The sequence below is a fragment of the Meles meles genome, chromosome 3 (assembly GCF_922984935.1).
Source record: "Meles meles chromosome 3, mMelMel3.1 paternal haplotype, whole genome shotgun sequence".
NCBI classification, from domain to species: domain Eukaryota; kingdom Metazoa; phylum Chordata; class Mammalia; order Carnivora; family Mustelidae; genus Meles; species Meles meles.
In genome coordinates this window covers 33,492,004-33,511,864 of record NC_060068.1, presented here as the reverse complement: position 1 = coordinate 33,511,864, position 19,861 = coordinate 33,492,004, and the positions used below count along the sequence as shown (strand labels likewise).

General features: G+C 39.6%; 2 protein-coding genes across 2 annotated transcripts in view; one reads left to right on the top strand and one right to left on the bottom strand.

Annotated features, from left to right (window-relative positions):
• LOC123937944 (T-cell-specific guanine nucleotide triphosphate-binding protein 2-like) overlaps positions 1-11,180 on the top strand; it is a 49,109-nt gene extending 37,929 nt beyond the window's left edge. Inside the window, exons 3-4 of the mRNA XM_045998821.1 lie at positions 8,491-8,622; positions 9,925-11,180. Of these exons, the coding sequence (XP_045854777.1) occupies positions 9,942-11,168 (1,227 nt within the window). The 5' untranslated portion in view covers positions 8,491-8,622; positions 9,925-9,941 and the 3' untranslated portion in view covers positions 11,169-11,180. The remainder of the gene's footprint in view (positions 1-8,490; positions 8,623-9,924) is intronic.
• Positions 11,181-14,926: 3,746 nt separating this feature from the next.
• LOC123938895 (cytochrome b-c1 complex subunit 9) lies at positions 14,927-15,352 on the bottom strand. The gene has a single exon (XM_046000673.1). The coding sequence runs from the start codon at positions 15,339-15,341 to the stop codon at positions 15,147-15,149; it is 195 nt and encodes a 64-aa protein (XP_045856629.1). The 5' UTR covers positions 15,342-15,352; the 3' UTR covers positions 14,927-15,146.
• Between the last annotated feature and the right edge of the window lie 4,509 nt (positions 15,353-19,861).

Below are 19,861 nucleotides of genomic sequence, written 5' to 3'. Positions count from 1 at the left end.
TTCTAATCATAACTAATCCATCCACCATGCAATAAGTCTGGAACTCTCCTTCTTGCTCAAGACCCTCTCTTCTGTTATCCTTTCCCTCATGCATTATAAAAAATTTCTCCATAAACATGCAAATATACTGTCTTTCTTCCACATTTCTTGAGTCATTGCTTTCTAGAGGGGCAATACTCCTCTATGTAATTTTCTCTACTCTCTGTCTCCAGTTGCTCACATCTCAATGGCTCTTGATCCCAGAAGTGCTGGACTATAAAAATGCCCATAAATTCTTCCCTTCCTTGTATACATTATAAAGGCACTTTGTAGCTCCACTCGAGAGATGGCCCTTTTGTCCATACATTGAATATACGTTGGCCTTTGACATGCTTTGGCAAGTCAGTGTGGAGCAAGTATGACATGAACAGCCTCCTGATCAAAGCCTTGGGTCAAGCCTTGCCTTTTGCTTTGCTGTGAACCCACCATACCAGTACATGAAACACCCTCACCTATTAGAGGATGAGCAAGATGAAAGGTCCATGATTAAAGGAGTGAGACTGATACAAAGTGAAGGTCAAGCAAAGCTTTGTTTTGCACCAAGCATCAAGAATCAAACTGACCATTCGGGGCTGCCTCTTGCAAAGAGGCAACCTCTCTCTGCCTTACAGACTAGCCTTTAAGGGCAAAGGCCATGTGGTTGGGCTTGGCCACGCACAGGTGGCCAATGAGATTGTAACACACAGAGAAAGCTGCACAGTCATGCTAGGTCACACATAAGTGACCAACTGAATTATAATTTGCCCTATAGTAGATATTTGAACTAGCCTATCACATTGGTCAGAATTGGTGCCCAAAAGGCACCCAAAGGGCAGGGCCCACACTCCTTGGTAGCTAGGGAGACAGTATGCACCCCAACTGATTGGATACCTCCACCTGGTCTGACCCACCCTTGTATTTGGGCTTTGTTACTGGGACTAGTTTTTGGGACTTGTTTTTAAGTAAGTCCCCTGGGGGGAAGGGGGGCAGGGACAGTTTAAGTTTTACTGTATAAACAACAAAGTCATTGTTTAACCAGATGGAATCACTCTGGCTAAATAGGCCCTTACACAAGGCACATGGAAGAAGTTTTCAGCCAATTTCCAGAATTTTATGTGAGCCTATTGCATCCTAAGCAAAATTTGACCCATATGGGACACCAGCCTTTTTCTAGACAACTCCTAACATGACCACACTTGCATGACTGCACACTTGAGAGAGTCCAGCAAAGGGAAAAAGTCTAGACTCAAAAATCACAGATCATCTGACTCTATATAGGAAATATCCCCAAATGCATTAATCTGTAGACAGAAAGCAGACATTTGTTGCCAGGGAATGGAGAGAGGGACAGAGGAGTGATTGGGGATTCTGTGGTTTTCTTTGGGGGTGATGAAATGTTCTGAAGCTTAATAGGATTTGTGATTGCACAACATTGCAAATGTTAGTTCCATTGAATGACACAAAATAAGATGGTGAATTTTATGTTCTATTAATTTCATCTCAATAATAGATGTAAATATACATATAAATAAGGTAGACTATATGCACCAAGGTCTAAAAAAGGGTAAAATATTATAAGCAAGATAAATTTTCCCAGAAATGCTAAGATAGCTCATCTTTAAGAAATCTCTTTACATAGTTATCTATACTAATATCTAGAAGACAAAAGGCACATAACATTTTAGTAAATGAGAAATCTACATTCATATATATTTAACATGCATTTATGATAAAACAAAACCCTACAGTGTATTATAGATACAAAGGAGATTTTAAATTCATGAAAGGTAACTAGCTAATGTAAACATAGACAAACCAATAAATTATGAAACTCAACTAATTCTCTTTTAAGTGAGAAATGTAAAAAGTGTATCACTACCATGTCCCCATTTTTAATTGCCTTTTAGCTCCTAACATGTGGTAAAGAATTAAAAGAAGGATAAGCATTCCCAAAACCAAAAGTGTGACTGTTATTATTCACTGATGATGATGATGAGGGAACAGAAAGCAAGCTGAGGACAAAGCAGAAGCTGACACCCCATAATGCCCCCCCCCCCGGCCACCCCCGGCATATATGTGACATACCTCATGTATTCCTGGCTGCCCTAAAGCTAAGAAAAGGAAAAAAAAATAGTTAACTTTTAGAAATCACAATCCTGCAAGACCTGAGTCAGGTTAAAAATGTCTTACTAATCCATAAGAACAAAGCATTTCTATCAAGGGCCTAGCTTCCAAGAGGAAAGGTAAATACAATTAAATGTCCTTATAACCTGCAGCCCATTGCAGATACTTGAAGTGGGCAGAGCGTAATATTCCTCCAGGAAGTTCCCAACTATATTCATGTTAATGCCTTTCTAGATGGAAAACAACCTTAACTTGACAAGAGCAAGACTTCTGGTATCCTGTGAACCTTCTTTAACATATGAAAGCTCTTTCTCAAAACCTCCCTTTTTCCTTGCCTCCCCCAATCCTGTAGTATATAACCAGTCACCCCTTACAATGCCAGTGCAGCAGCTCTTTCTCCCATGGGTCCTGTCCCTGTGTGATGAGGAAATGGAAGGCAAGCTGAGGACAAAGCAGAAGCTGACACCCTGCAACCCCCCCTCCCCCCCAACTCCTGGGTAGGACACGTGTGATATTCTTCCAGGAATCTCCCAACTATCTTTTTTAAAAATTTAATTTCAGGGGGAATGATGAGGGAGCAGGAGGCTGGCTGAGGACAAAGCAAAAGCTGGCCCCTTGCACCCCCTCTCCACTCACCCCCCTCGGTAATATGTGTAGCATTCCTCAGGTACCCTGACCACCATAAACAAGAAACAAATAGTTCCCCTTGGTTTACAAATGTCCTAGAGATCTACAAACAAAGAAGTTACCTTGTGCTATTGATAATTTCCAGAGGCAAGCCCTAGGGCTGCCCTCCCCTCCATACACAAAACTGAAGGAGGATGAGTAGAAGGAAATGTAAATAAAGTTAAATCTCTTCTGAACCTAAATCTCACTAACAAAGATGCTTGATAGCAGGATTGTGACATCCCACCAGGAATCTCCCAACTATCTTGATATTAATGGCTTGCCAAAAGACAACATTGATCAAGCTGGAAGACCTCCGGGTATCCCCAACCTCTGGGATACTCTGGGATACTCCCTGCACCTTGTAGGCCCTCTTTAGCATATGAAAACACCTTTGAAACCTCCCTTCCCTTCACCTTCCCCCTACCCCAGGGTACATAACCTGCCATCCCTCACAACCTGGAGCAGAAGCTCTTTCTGCCCACGGGTCCTGTCCCCTTGCTTTAATAAACCACCATTTTGCACCAAAGATGTCTCAAGAAATTCTTTCTTGGTCATCGGCTCCTCAGCTCACCTAGGTTCTAGAACTTCATCACCAACTATCTTTTTTTTAAATTAAATTTTTTCAGTGTTCCAAGATTCATTGTATATGCACCTCATCCTGTACTCCATGCAATATGTGCTTCCTTAATACCTACCACCAGGCTCACCCAACCCTCCATCCTTCCCCTCTAAAACCCTCAGTTTGTTTCTTGGAGTCCACAGTCTCTCATGGTTCATCTCCCCCTCCGATTTCCCCCAATTTACTTTTCATTTCCTTCTCCTAATGTCCTTCATGTTATTCCTTATGCTCCCCAAGTAAGTAAACCATATGCTAATTCACTCTCTGTTTGACAGATTTCACTCAGCATAACATCCTGCAGTCCCATCCATGTTGATAGAAAAGTTGGGTAATCATCCTTTCTGATGGGAGCATAATATTCCTTTGTGTATATGGACCATATCTTCTTTATCCATTCATCTGTTGAAGGGCATCTTGGCTCTTTCCATAGGTTGGCGATTGTGGCCATTAATGCTATGAGCATTGGGGTACAGATGGCCCTTCTTTTCACTACATCTGTATCTTTGGGGTAAATACCAAGTAGTGCAATTGCAGGGTCATAGGGAAGCTCTATTTTTAATTACTTGAGGAATCTCCACACTGTTCTCCATCAAAGAGGTTTTTGCCTGTGTTTTTCTCTAGGATTATTATGGATTCCTGTCTCACATTTAGGTCTTTCATTTGTTTTTAGTTTATTTTTGTGTATAATGTGAGAACATGTCTAGTTTCATTCTTCATCATATGGTTGTCCATTTTTCCCAACACCATTTGTTGAAGACATTGTCTTGTTTTCACTGGATATTCCTTCCTGCTTTGTCGAAGATTAATTGACTATTGAGTTGAGGGTCCATTTCTGAGTTCTCTATTCTGTTCCATTGATCTATGTGTCTGTATTTGTGTCAGTCCCATATTATTTTGATGATTACAGCTTTGTAAAACAGCTTGAAGCTGTATTTTGATGCCCTCAGCTTTGGTTTTCTTTTTCAACATTCATTTGGCTACTTGGGCTCTTCTGTTTCCATATAAATTTTGGATTGTTTGTTCCAGCTCTGTGGAAAATGTTAATGGCATTTAGATAGAAATTACACTGAATGTGTAGGTTGATTGGGTAGCATAGACATTTTAACAATATTTTTCTTGCTTCTTTTAAGATATTTTCCTTATTGCTATATTTTGCAAATTTAATTACAATTAAATGGGGTTGATCTGTTTTTGTTGAATTTGGTGGGAGTTCTCTGTGCCTCCTGGATTTGGATGTCTATTTCCTTTCCTAGATTTGGGAAGTTTTAAGCTATGATTTCTTCAAATAAATTATCTGTCCCCTTTTCTCTCTCTTCTTCTTCTGGGACTCTTATAATACAAATGTTACTATGTTTGATGGAGTTATTGAGTTCCCTAAATCTCTTCTTGTGTTACATATTTCTTTTTTTAATTTTTGTTCAACTTCATTTTTTAATCTTCCTCTTAAAAATCTTTTGCCATTTTCACTTCTTTTTAAAAATTTTTTATTTTATTTTTTTCAGTGTTCCAAAATTCATTCTTATGCACCACACCCAGTGTTCCAAGCAATACGTGCCCTCCACAATACCCACTACCAGGCTCACCCCTCCCCTCCAAACACTCAGTTTTTCTCTCAGAGATCAGTGTCTCACAGTTTATCTCCCCCTCTGATTTCCCCCAACTCACTTCTCCTCTCCATCTCCCAATGCCCTCTGTGTTATTCCTTATGCTCCATAATTTTGTTTTATCCTCTTTATCCCTTATTCATTCCTATCTTTCTTCTACCCTTGTATTCACTGCATCCAGTCTGTTTTGAATGTCAATTATTGCATTTTTCATTTCTGTTTTTTAACTCCTTTATCTCTTTGGTATGGGCTTCCCTGAAGTCTTCCACTCTTTTCTCAAGCCCAGTATGTTTGTGATTGTCGCTTTAAATTATCCATAAGGCATATTACTTATATGTTTTGATTAGATCTCTGGATGTGACCTCCTCTTGTTATTTCAGGTAGGATGAATTATTCTGCCTGGTATTTTGTCTAAGTCGCTGTGTTCTTCTTCTCTGTGTTAGAAAAGCCTGTTATGTTTCTGCTCCTGAGAGTAATGGCTTTTTGAAGTGTCTATGGCCTGGTGCTTTTTGGTATTCTCTGGTGTGTGCTGCATACACTCAGCTACTGTGTTTTGGCTACTTTGTCCTTCCAGGCCTGTCATCTGCAGAGGCTCTCCTTTCCTACAGTGAGCAGTGATGAACCTTTTCCAGAGTGTGGTGAGCTTTAACTAGGTGTGCTCTGGTCTATTTGCTAAATGAGACCTGATGCTACTTCAATGAGAACTTGTAAAAGTCTCTGGTCTAGAGATGCAGTGTGTGTGGTGGTTTCTGTTTGTCTTCTGGGGGAGTGGTGTGCTGTATTGGGGCCAAGGCAAACTTCACCAAGATGGGCCGTTCTGGTAGAACATGGGTTTGTGGGACCCATGTAAGTAGGTTAGGCAGCCAGTGTTGATGCTCAGTTGTTTAATGCAAGTGATTCTGTGTTTATGCTGGGGGCCAGGGCTAGGGAAATGGCTCCATCTAGCTCATTGTCCTCAGAAAGGATTCTTCATGCTACTGTTCTCAGGGAAGTACTCTCAGTAGAGTGATGTCTCTCCCATTTGTGTGTCCTAGGCATCTTTCAGATCACTGTTTTCCTTTTTTTTTTAAGATTTTATTTATTTATTTATTTATTTATTTGACAGAGCGAGAGAAGAGAGATCACAAGTAGGCAGAGAGGCAGACAGAGAGAGAGGGGGAAGCAGGCTCCCCACCAGCAGAGAGCCTGACTCCAGGCTCAATCACAGAAACTTGAGATCATGACCTGAGCCAAAGGCAGAGGCCCAACCCACTGAGTCACACAGGCACCCCCAGATCACTTTTAACTCTATTTCTGGGTCATTTGCCTGCCCTCCTTACAGGAGAAATTCAGTTTCCTCCCAACTCTATCCCAACCAAGCCACCAATCTTAAGCTCCAGTCTTTGAGCCCCACCAATTAAAAACTTTACAAAAATCAGCCAATGGCTTTGGGGCAGTGTCTTCCTTATGCATCCCCCTGTGTGTTCCTCTCTTTGTTGCCTTTCTCTGTGACCAGAGAGACCAAAATGGTAAATATAATTCTAAGTTGTAAATCTCCCTGAGAGCTGGCAGCAGTTTGGTAGGACCCTGATTACAAATGGAGTTTAACACACATTTCTCTCCAACCATATCTAGTAGAAAATAGGGGGCAACTCACATTTTTGTTTGGCATTATTTTGTGGCTCCCAACCTCACATAACCAAGTCAAGTTATTCAGGACACACAAAATAGTCTTGTAATTTTTATAGCTTCCAGAACCATAGTTCTTTTTCCCCAAGTATGTGTGTATGTATGTATGTCTATATTATCTATTCCTTTGTTAAGTGTCTTTTTTTCCATTAATTTCAGTTAGCCAACATCTAATACTTCATGGTTTTTGATGTAGTGTTCAATGATTCACTAGTTGTACGTAACACCAAGTGCTTATATTCCAGTTAGATACCATACTATATAATATTAGTTTCAGGTGTACAAGTAAGTAATTCAACACTTACATACGGTACCCATGCTCCTCATGACAAGTACACTCCATAAACCCCACTGCCTATTTATTCCACCCCCATCCATGCTTCCCCTCTGATAACCATCCATTTGTTCTCTATAATTAAAAGCCTTTTCCTGATTTTCTTCTCTATTTTTTCCTCCATGATCATTTGTTTTGTTTCCTAAATTCTACATGAGGTTGAAATAATATAGTACTTTTCTTTGAAGGATACATATAGCATATGTGTCACATAGCTATACTACTGTCTCCATCCACTTCCTTGCAAATGGCAAGATTTCATTCTTTCTTTATGGTTGAATAGTATTTCATTATATATATATATATATATATATATATATATATATATATATATATATATATAAAAGCAGGTTCCCTTAATGAAGACTGCAGGCAGGAAATGGGGGAACATACTAAGCCAGCAAAGATCAGTAAATACAGACTGTGGGCTGGAACTGGGGAAGGGATTCCAATGTGGACTTCTGGATTGAACTAAGGGTGAAGGATGGAAGTTCTGTCAGAGCCTTCTGTCAGTGATAGATTGATCCATTAACCCTAAAGTCAACTCAGTCAGGAGCTCTAAGGCAAAAGAGATCATAGTTCAAAGCAAGATGGACTTACAATGGTCCTTGGAAATGTTGAAAAAGACAGTGAACTCAAAAGGATTCATGGGACTCCACACCTGTGTTTCTTGTAGTCTCCAAATACAGTCAGAAATTTGCTTTGGATCTAGACACTGCCACCAAATTTGTTTAAAAAAATTGAAACAATAAATTCTAAAGACTTCATTAGCTTTATTAAATAAGTTTTGAATTGGGTAGTATCCCAGCTAGCAAAAAGAAAGGATCTCCACTGAGCTGCAAAAATGAAAAGGTTCTTAGGTAAAGAAGATAAGAAAAAAATTATTAGCAGAGAATCCATTGCTCTAGGCAATGTTGTCCTTCTAAGAGAAGAGGAGGAGGGAATCTGTCAGTATAGGTTTTAGTGCTGACCAGGATATGACCATGCTGACTGCTGAGAGATTACATTCCTGGGGGTTAGGTACCAAACGTGCTGTTAGGTACTATTTCTTGGTTTACCAGCTTGGAGCTTTGAATTAAGTAGATCCATTATGGCCCTGTGGCTTTCTTTTTAACACATCTCTTCATGGAAATTAAATCTTGTGTGTTTCACACTGACTTCATTTTAAGTCCTCTGCTCACCATAATGTGTGTTCTGTCTTTCCTTCCTGAGACAGAACTCTGCCCTTGGCAGAGGGCCCTCACCTTGAATCCTAGCTCTGAGCTTTGCTAATGGTGGGATCCTCATTGTCTGTCCCCCAACCTCATCATTTATTTGATGCTCAATTCATGGTGGAAATGATTATAATGTCTGTGTAGGGTTGTAAAGAGAATGACATGAGAAATATATGTACAGGTGCACATCTAAGGTTTGTTGGCATGGATTTCTCACATTTCCTTCCATTTCTATCCCAGCTGCAGAGGACACACTGCCAGAGGATGGAATACAAGTTCCCAGGGATTCCATCGACTATTCTGCACCTGCTACCCCTGCATGGCTTTTGCAGCAGAAAAGAATCAATAACAGAACTTCACATGCAACATCAGGTAAATTATGGAACCTTAAAAATAGGGCATGGGTGTGTGTGGTTGAAATTGGCTCAGCACACAGAATTTTGTTGTCCATATCTGCTTACCCTCTAATCCTGTCATTTGGTTCCCTTTCTCTTTATTTGTGCCATTCCTTAGGACCTGTCTCAGTCAGATTTCTTCAACCTCCTGTGTATTCTCCCCCACCCTTGAGAATGCACAGGCTTCCTGGCCTAAAAACTGGTCTCAAACTCTTTAGGGGGCAGTATGCAAGTCTTTCACATTATTTTTTAATCCTGGGTATGTGATTTCTTCTGTTGCACCATCTCAAAGTATAAGACCCCAGGGATCAGATAGATTCAAGATTCCAGATCATGCTGTTTGATCATCAGAGAAGGTGACAGAGGAACCTCTTTATCATGGCTGCCTTACATCCTAGTCAGCTCCTGCTTCAGTCTTTGCTAACACCATCTTTTGTTCCAATGACACGTTATACATCAGTCAGTCCCCTAGTGGATTATCTTCCTGACTTGATATCTGTCCCCTTTTATGCACATGCATGAAGCAGGTGATGGGTGGAGTCTCAGGACAGTTGGGGTGGCTCATAGCAAGTCCCAGGTGGATAGTCCAGCATATTTTTTTAAAACATGGGAATCCATGCCCCCTGCTGTTTCTGCTCTAGGGAAAATAAAAAGAGTCCTTTTAACACTTTGTTTCATGAGCCAACATACTTTCTAGATAAAAGAAAAGACATTTGCAGTCATTAAAAGTTTCTACCTCCGAATGTAGATGTACAGTATCTTTTCTGAGAAAGAAAGGAGCCACTCATCTTTATTTAGCTGCTCCTTATGAGAACCAAAATTTATGACATGAAGTTGGAGGTGATAAGAAGTGGATCTTCTAAAGGGTCTCACACCACAGGTGGGAAGGGTTGTGGGCATAAATGCTGGTTTTGTCTCCTTAGGTTTCCAAGAAGAAGTACTATTTTCATAACATTACAGATAAAGAAAACTGAAGCAAGATAAGGAAAGAATAATGTAGGCAGGAAAGTTTGGAAAGAAGAGTCAGGCTTTGAAATAGGTCTGGAAGAATGAAAAGTCTCTTAAAGAAGAAGGGCTTTCCAAGATAAGGGAAGAGACTAAGCAAGGACAAATGTTATATCCAGGTCAGAAGTTCACACAATGCCTGGACAGAAAGAGAAGGGCACCTGACTATAATATTATGGCCAGGACTGAGGTTCTCCCTACCCATAATAGTATATCTCAAGCCACCCCTCTTTGTGGTAACTCTTTTTCCTTCCTTCTTCTCTCCTCCCCGTAGTGTCTTCGGTTCCAGCCATGGGTCAGGCGTCTTCTTCCACACCCTCTCATAGAAAGGGTGGTGATTTGTCCTCCAACTTCGAGGATTTTTTTAAGGAATTCAAGATGGAAAGAAAAATCCTCTCTCAGGAAACCATCACCTCGATTCAATCATACCTGGTGAACGGGGACCTTCGGAGAGCAGTTTCTGTAATCAGTGATGCATTGAGAGACATGGAGGATGTCCCAGTAAACACTGCTGTGACTGGGGAGTCTGGGACAGGGAAGTCAAGCTTTATCAATGCCCTGCGGAGGGTGGATCATGAGGATGTTGGGGCTGCCCCCACTGGGGTAGTGGAGACAACCTTTGTGAGAACTCCATACAAACACCCAAAGTTTCCCAATGTGACACTCTGGGACCTTCCTGGTGTGGGGACCACTACCTTTCCACCACAGACATATCTAAAGAAAATGAAATTTGGCGAATATGATTTCTTTATTATCATCTCCGCTACACGCTTTAAGGACAATGATGTATTTCTGGCCACAGAAATTAGAAAAATGAAGAAGAATTTCTGTTTTGTCCGAAGTAAAGTGGACAGTGATTTGCATAACCTAGAAATTAGTAAATCGAGCACATTTGATAAGCATGAAATCCTGCAACAGATCCGCGATGACTGTGTGACACATCTGCAGGAGGCCAACGTGGGTGATCCTCAGATCTTCTTAGTTTCCAGCTTTGAGTTGTCTGGCTATGATCTCCAAAGCCTGGAGACCGCCATGCTGAGGGGGCTCCCCGCCCACAAGCGCCACATCTTCATGCAATACCTGCCGAACGTTACCGAGGCCGATATTGACTGGAAGAGGGATGTTCTGAGACAGAAGATATGGTTGGAGGCCCTGAAGGCTGGACCATCGGCCCTGATGCCTTTCCTGATCTTTTTCAGTGATAAAGATGTGAAAAAGCTGGAAGAGACTTTAACCCTCTACAGATCTTACTTTGGACTGGATGATGCATCCCTGGAAACCATAGCCAAGGACTTGCATGTGTCAGTGGAGAAACTCAAGGCAAACCTCACGTCTCCCCATTTGTTATCAGTTGAGAAGGTTGATGAGTCATTAGAGGAAAAACTGTTCAGTTATGTGGAAAAATTCTGCTCTGTTAATGGAGGGCCTATTGCCCGTGGTATTTACTTTAGGGAGAATTTCTACATGCAAAATTATTTCCTTGAGACTGTGGTGAGTGATGCAAAAGTTCTTCTTTAAAAAGAAGAGATTTTTAAGGATTCGGTGGGCTCTGGGAAAACCTGTCTACATCAGGATGTTGAGAATGATGATCGGAAAAGTGAAACAGCCAGCTCCTGAATTATTCTCAGTGCTGACATGGCACTGATGCCTGGAAAGTTGACTTAGGGCTCCCCTGAAGCAATACTGACCACTGCTCCCATGGATTGTCGCAGAGAGTTCCATAATTTACTCTTGAACAAACCATGAACTTAGTGACTATAATTTGACAGTGAAAACAATGAGCTCTAAAGAGTCCTTCCTTCATATGATCCTTCTTGGGAAAATGAAGGACAGGAATCTGGAATTATTCTGTTTAGTGGGGAGTATAACACTTTGTGTGATGGTTACTTTTTACTCAGCACTGGTCTTTCTACTGCCATAGTAGGAATAAAATGGCTGTACACACAGTAGGTCCTCAAAAATGATTTTTTAAGTCAATGAATACGTAGTCTGTTTTTTGTGCTCCTGACATTCTGTGGTGAATCCATAAATTGTGATCATTAGTAGATCAATTAATGTTGACTGAGAACCTCCTTGTCCTTTCTAGGTTTATTATTTTAGTTAAAAACACAAAAGATGGTGAGCTGAACATGAGTCACAGGAAATGAAAGAGAAACATTAGCTAAGGAAAAACTTTATCTGGAGTACACTGTGAGAAGGACACATGTATAAGATGGTTTGCAAATTGTCCAAGGTTTGCAAATTGCAAGTCTAGGCACCCCTTGGCTGCTATCAGTATATTTTCTGTCTGAACTTGAGAGTTTAGGGAATAAGAGAAAAGTGGATTGTGATGGACCTATGTGGAAATTTTTAAAAAATGCAAAAGGTACTTGAACATATCCAACCTCTCATCTAATAAGGGGAATGCAAATTCATGTCAAGAAATGTCATGTATACTAAGGTATCATTTATTTCCTATTAGATTGGGCAAATTGCATAGTTTGACATTCTGTGGGTGAAACTGTAGAAAAACAGTTGCTGTCATACAATGCTGGTATTCCCAGAAAATGATCTAGTCTAATGTGGCATATTAGGTCATCCCTAGGAACATTGCACACACATTTACACTTTGCCCCTGTGATCTCACTTTGAAGAATCTGGGCCATAAAATTGAGAGTAGATTAATGGCTGGAAGGTGGGGATAATGTGTAATGCCGTTAAAGAGCACATCTTTCAGTTATAAGGTGAATGTATATTATGGTGACTATAGTTAATCAAACTGTGTAATAACACTATACAACAACAGAACTTGAAATTTGCTAAGACAGTAGATTCTAAGCCTGTTCAACACACACATACACACACACACACACACACACAGATGGCAAATATGTGAGGGGATGGATGTATGAATCGACTTGAATGCAGTAGTCATTCCACCATACGTAAATATCTATCAAATCGTCAGATTGTATACTTTAAATATATATGATTTTATTTCCAGTTTCACATAAATAAAGCTGGGGGTGGGGAGAAAAACAAGAACTCTGGGAAAAATTCCAAAATGTATATGATTAAAGTTATTAATTGCAGCACTATTTGAAATGGTAAAACATAAAATTGAAATGTTCTTCAATAAAAAATGTTACAACCACAAAATAAATGACTCTAGAATTATATGGAACGAGTAATACTCTATATATTACTGTAATCTCATCTCCAGGATGTATTGTTCATTGTTTAAGGCAAAGAATGAGGTGGAGAATTATGTGTATAATGTGTTCATGATAATCTAAGACAGTGTAAAATATGAGAATATATTTGCACATATTTTTCAGTTAACTATGAGATAACTTCAGTAATAAAATTCAATTATATGTACTGTGAAATGTACTGTGTGGAGAGGCAGCGTAAGGGCTAGATTTTACTCAATGCAACTTAATTTTATTATTTTTTAAAGATTTTATTTATTTTTTTGATAGGGAGAGAGAGCCTGCATGTGCACAGGGTGGGGAGGGGCAGAGGAAGGGGGAGAAGAAGACTCCCCTCTGAGCAGGTAGCCAGATACTGGGCTGGATCTCAGGACCCTGAGATCACGACCTAAGCTGAAGGCAGATGTTTAAATGGCTGAGCCACCCAGGCGCCCCAATGCAACTTATTTTACATTGGAACATGCAAATATTTTACAAAGATATGTAACTGTATAATAAAACAAAAAGACCTAACACTTTCACTTATGTGTGGAACATAAGGAATAACATGGAGGACATTAGGAGAAGGAAAGGAAAAGTGAAAGGGGGGAATTGGAGGGGGAGATGAACGATGAGTGACTGTGGACCCTGAGAAACAAACTGAGCGTTTTAGAAGGGAGGAGGGTGGAAGGATGGTTGAGCCTGGTGGTGGGTATTGAGGAAGGCATGGATTGCATGGAGCACTGGTTGTTATATGTAAACAATGAATCTTAGAATACTACACCAAAAACTAATGATGTATTGTATAGTGACTAACATAACACAATAAAAGAAATACAAAGCAATTGAAACAAATTAGTCTAAACTTATTGTTGCTTTGAGAAAACTGAAGTTATTTCAAGATTTTATCTGTCACTTTATCTGTTTATCTATTTACCATCTATCTATTTTTAATTTTTGATTTTTAAAATTCCAGTAGAGTTAACATACAGTGCTATGTAAGTCTCAGGTGTACTTCTAACCATTACTCTGGGCTCTACATGATAAGTATTTTCTTCATCCCATTCCACCCATTCCTCCCTCCCCCACCTTCCCTCTGGCAACCATAAGTTGTTCTTTATATTTATGTGTCTGGATTTTTTTGGTCTCTTTTTTCTTTGTTTATTTCTGTGTTTTGTTTCTTAAATTTAAATATGAGTGAAATCATATGGCATTTGTTTTTCTCTGAGAGGCTTAATTCACTTAGCACAAAACCCTCGAGGTCCATCCATGTGATTGAAAAATGGCAAAATTCCTTTCATTTTTATGGCTCAGTAACATTCCATATAATAAACCACAACTTCTCTGGATGGATGCCTGGATTGCTTCTACATCTTGGCTAATGTAAATAATGATGCAATAAAACTAGGGGTGTATGTGTTTTTTGAATTAGTGTTTTCATTTTCTTAGGGTAAATACACACTAGTGGAGTCATTGGCTTATATAGTAATTTTTTTAAACATTTTGTTTATTTGACAGAGATCACAAGTGGGCAGAGAGGCAGGCAGGGGGAGGGGGGCCGAAGTAGGTGCCCCACTGAGCAGAGAGCCTGTTGCGGGGCTCAATCCCAGGACCCTGAGATAACGACTCCAGCTGAAGGCAGAGGCCCACCCACTGAGCCACCCAGGAGCCCCTTATGTAGTAATTCTATGTTTAATTACTTGAGGAAACAACCATACCGTTTTTCACAATCACTACACCAGTTTGCATTTCTGCCAGCAATGTACCTGGGGTCCTTTTCTCCACATCTTCACCAGTATAACTTGTTTCTTCTGTTTTGTATTTTAACTCTTCTGAAAGGTATGAGGTAATATCTCATTGTAATTTTGATTTGCATTTCCCTGATGATTTATGATGTCGAGCATCTTTTCATGTGTCTGTTGGCCATCTATATATCTTCTTTGGGGGAAATATCTGTTCATGTCTTCAGCTAATTTTTAAATTAGCTGAATTTATGAATTAATGATTTTTGGTGTTATATCTGTTCCTTATATGTTTGGATATTAACCCCTCTTTGGATACATCATCTGGGTTTTCTGTTTTTTTTTTTTTTTTTTTTTTTTTTCATGAGGACAATTTCCATTTATTTGCTGATGACTCTGACTAAACAGACTTCAAACACAGCAGAAGTTAAAGAGTCTGTCAGGTGAAGCCGCTTCTTGCCAACAGCTACAGGTGGTCAATGAAGAGTAATCTGAGCGTCATCTTCAGGCTAAGGCCCTGGTTCTGGGCAAACAGCTGATGGGTGGACCTGGTTCTTTCCGCGTGGGGAGAGATCTCTGAGGAACTACTCCTTATTCTCATACTTGTGCTTGATGTGTTTCCACAGCTTCCCCTGGTTGATGTGTTCGTAGATCGCGTCCGCGCCTTGATCGAAAGCGCGCTCGAAGAATAAGGCGCCCACGGCGATGGTGAGAGCGAAGGTGGAGGTCCTGCGGAACAGCAGGGAATACAACCTGGCAGTAAACGTCGGGGCCGCCATGTTTCTCCGTTGTCCTGGGTTTTCTGTTTTGTTTCATTGCTCTTGTGTCTACTTTTGTGCCCATACCACATTGTTTTGATTAAACATTTCTAGTATATCTTGAAATCTGCAATTGTGATTTTCTTTCTTTCTTTCCTTTCTTTCTTTTCTTTCTTCCTTTCTTTCTTTCTTTATTTTTTCCCCCAAGTTTGCTTTGGCAAACTTTGGGTCTTTTGTTGTTCCAATTTTTGGATTTTAGTACTATTTTAGGATTTCTTGTTAGAACTGTTTTTTACTATTTTGATAGGGTTTCCTCTGAATCTGTAGATTGCTTTGGCTAGTATGGGTGTTTTAATTGTATTAATTTTTCCAACCGAACAGTGAGGTATATTTTTCCATTAGTTTGTGTCACCTTCCATTTTCTTTCATTAGTGTCTTAAGTTTTCAGAGTATAGGTCTTTTGCCTCCTATTTCTAGTTACTTTATACTGTTGGGTGCACTTGTAATTGGAATAGTTTTAAATTCCCTGCTACTTTATTATTAGTGGGTAGAAATGGGGCAGATTTCTGTATATTAATTTTGAATCCTGAGACTTCAATGAATTCATATTAGTTTTAGTAGGTCCTTGGTGGATTCTTGGGGGGGGGTGTTATATATAGTATCATATAGTCTGCACATTGTGGAAGTTTTATTTCTTCTTTACCAATTTGGATGCCTTTTATTTACATTTCTGGTGGGATTGCTGTGGCTAGGATTTCCAATACTATGTTGATTAAAAGTGGTGTGAGTAAGCATCCTTGTTTTTTTTCTGATTTTAGAGGGAAAGCTCTGGAATTTTCATAGATGTCCTTTACTATGTTGAGATATGTTCCCTTTAAGCCTATTTTGTTGAGAGTTGGTTTGGGTTTTTTTTGTGTGTGTGTATTTTTGTTGTTGTTGTTGTTGTTGTTGTTTATCATGATGGATGTTGTAGTTTGTCAAATGTTTTTCCTACATCTATGGAGAGGGTCATAGGGTTTTATCCTTTCTCTTGTACATGTGATGTAACATATTAATCTGTGAATATTGAACTATTTCTGCATCTCCGGAATAAATCCCACTTTATTGCAGAATTTATTTATTTTTATTTTTATTCTTTTGAGAGAGGGAGTGAGTGCAAGCTGGGGGAAAGGGGCAGAGGAAGAGGGAGATAATCTTAAGCAGATTCCACACTCAGTGCAGAGTCCGATGTGGGGCTTAATCTCATGACCTGAGATCATGACCTGAGCTGCAATCAAGAGTTGGAGGCTTAACTGACTGAACCAACCAAATGCCCTGTATTGTGGTGATTTATTTCTCAATGCACTTTTGGATTGGGTTTGTTAATATTTTTGAGGGTTTTGAATCTATAGTCATCAGAGATATTGCCCTGTAGTTTTCTTTAAAAAAAAAAAAAATAGTGTCTTTTGAGGCACCTGGGTGGCTCCATGGGTTAAGCCTCTGCCTTTGGCTCAGGTCATGATCTCAGGGTCCTGGGATGGAGGCCCTCCCCTCCTCCCGGATCCAGCTCTGTGCTCAGCAGGGAGTGTGCTTCCTCCTCTCTCTCTGCCTGCCTCTCTGCCTACTTGTGATCTCTGTTTGTCAAATAAATAAATAAAATCTTATAAAAAAAAGTGTCTTTTTTTTAAAGATTTTATTTATCTGACAGATCACAAGTAGGCAGAGAGGCAGGCAGAGAGAGGAAGGGAAGCAGGCCCCCCCACTGAGCAGAAAGCCCAATGCGGGGCTCCATCCCAAGATCCTGGGATCAGGGCCCAAGCCAAAGGCAGAGGCTTTAACCCACTGAGCCACCCAGGTGCCCCCCAAAATAGTGTCTTTTTAAACTTTTGGTCTCAAGGTAATGCTAGTCTCTTAGAATGAGTTGAGATATTTTTCTTCCTCTTCTAATTTTTGGAATTGATTCAGAATAGGTATTAACTCTTCTTTAACTGTATAATTCATGAATGAAGCCATCCAGTCCCGGACTTTGTAGGGAATTTTCTGATCACTGATCCCATTTCATTGCTGGTATCAGTCTGTTCATATTTTCTATTTCTTCCTGAACCAGGTTTGGGAGGTTGTATGTTTCTAGGCATTTATCCAATTTTTCTAGGTTGTCTAATTTGTTGGTCAATAATTTCTCATAATATTGTCTTACAGTCGGGTGCCTGGGTGGCTCAGTGGGTTAAGCTTCTGCTTTCGGCTCAGGTCATAATCTCAGGTCCTGGGATTGAGCCCTGCATCAGGCTCTCTGCTCAGCAGCGAGCCTGCTTTCTCCTCTCTCTCTCTCTGCCTGCCTCTCTGTCTACTTGTGATCTCTGTCTGTCAAATAAATAAAATCTTTAAAAAAAAAATATTGTCTTACGGTCCCTTTGTGTTTATGTGGTGTTACTGTTATTTCTCTTCTTTCATTTCTGATTTTGATTATTGGAATCCTCTCTGTATCTCTCTCTTCCTCTGATGAGTCTCGCTAAACATCTATTAATGTTGTTGATCTTTTTAAAAAATTTTTCGCCTTGTTTCATTGATCTTTTCTATTGTTTTTTGTTTCTTTGTTTATATTTTATTTCCATTCTAGTCTTCATTATTTCCTTCCTTGTACTAGTGTTAGGTCTTGTTTATTGTTCTTTTTTTAGCTCTCTTATGTGTAAGCTTATGTTGTTTACTTGAGATTTTTTTTGGTTCTTGACATAGGCCTGTATTGCTAAATCTTCCCTCTTAGAACAGCTTTGGTTCATCCCAAAGGTTCTGGACAGTTGTGTTTTCATTCTCATTTCTCTCCATGTATTTTTTTAATCTTCTCTTTGATTTCTTGTGACCCATCCACTGTTTTGTAGCTTGTTATTTAACCTTCATGTGTTTGTGTTGTTTTAGATGTCTCGTAGTTGATTTCTAGTTTCATGGTGTTGTGGTCAGAAAAGACGTGTAGCGTGACTTCAATTTTTTTTTAATATGTTGAAACTTGTTCGTGACCTAACATGTTCTATTCAGGGAAGTGTTCCATGGATACTTAAAAAGAATGTGTATTCTGCTGTTTTGGAGGCAGGCTTCTGTATATATCCATTAAGTCCCTCTGGTCCAGTGTGTCATCAAAACCACAGTTTCCTTGTGGATGATATATTTATTGATGTCAATAAGGTGTTCAAGTCCCCTATAAATACTGTAGTCCTTTTGATTATTTCCTTCATGTGTGTTAACAGATGATTTGCATATCTGGGTGCTCCCCTGTTGGGTGCATACAAATTGTGTGCAATTGCTATACCTTCTTGCTGGAGTGTTTTCTCTATGATATGTATGTCCTTCTTTGTTTTTTGGTACAGTCGTAGTTTTAAAGTCTACTTTGTCCAATATAAGTATTGCTACAATCTCATTTAGCTCACTTCTATTTGCATGATAAATATTTCTCCATCCCTTTCATGTTCAGTCTGCATGAATCTTTAGGTCTGAAATGAGTAGACAGCACATGGATAGGTCTTGCTTTTATATCTAACCAGTCACCTATGTCTTTTCTTTGGAGCATTTAGTCATTTTATATTCAAAGTAGTTTTTGATAGTGTGTACTTATTATTATTTTCTCACAGTTTTATTCTTGTTTTTGCAGTTCTTCTTTGATTCTGTTTTCTCATGCTCTCTTCCATTATAGCTTGATAGCTGTTCTTAATAATATACTTGGATTCTTTCTCTTTATTTTTTGCATATGTATTATAGGTTTTAGATATACGGTTACCATTAAGTTTACATATGTTGTCTTCTACATAGAACAGTCTGTATTGATGGTCACACAGATTTGAATTGATTCTTTACTCCTATTCCATGTTTTACATATATGGAGTCATACTTTAAATTTTTTTGTTTTATGGTACCCTTGACTGTTTTTTTTCCTACTTGCTTTATTTTTTTTTAAGATTTTATTTATTTATTTGAGAGAGAAAGAGCAAAAGAAAGGCAGAAGAAGAAGCAGATCCCCCGCTGAGAGCCTGATGCAGGACTTGATCCCAGGACTCTAAGACTCTTCTTTTTGAGAAGAGTTAATACTGTTTTTAAGACTGGGGGCGCCTGGGTGGCTCAGTGGGTTAAGCCGCTGCCTTCGGCTCAGGTCATGATCTCGGGGTCCTGGGATCGAGTCCCACATCGGGCTCTCTGCTCAGCAGGGAGCCTCCTTCCCTCTCTCTCTCTCTCTGCCTGCCTCTCTATCTACTTGTGATCTCTCTCTGTTAAATAAATAAAATAAAATCTTAAAAAAAAAAAAAAAAAAGACCGAACCAAAGGCAGACACTCAACCATGCTCAGCCGACTGAGCAACCCAGTTGCACCCTAAGGTAATTTATTTTTATTTTTATTTATTTATTTTTTTAAATTTATTTATTTTTTTCATCGTAACAGTATTCATTGTTTTTGCACAACACCCAGTGCTCCATGCAATACGTGCCCTCCTTATAACCCACCACCTGGTTCCCCCAACCTCCCACCCCACGCCCCAGCAAAACCCTCAGATTGATTTTCAGAGTCCATAGCCTCTCATG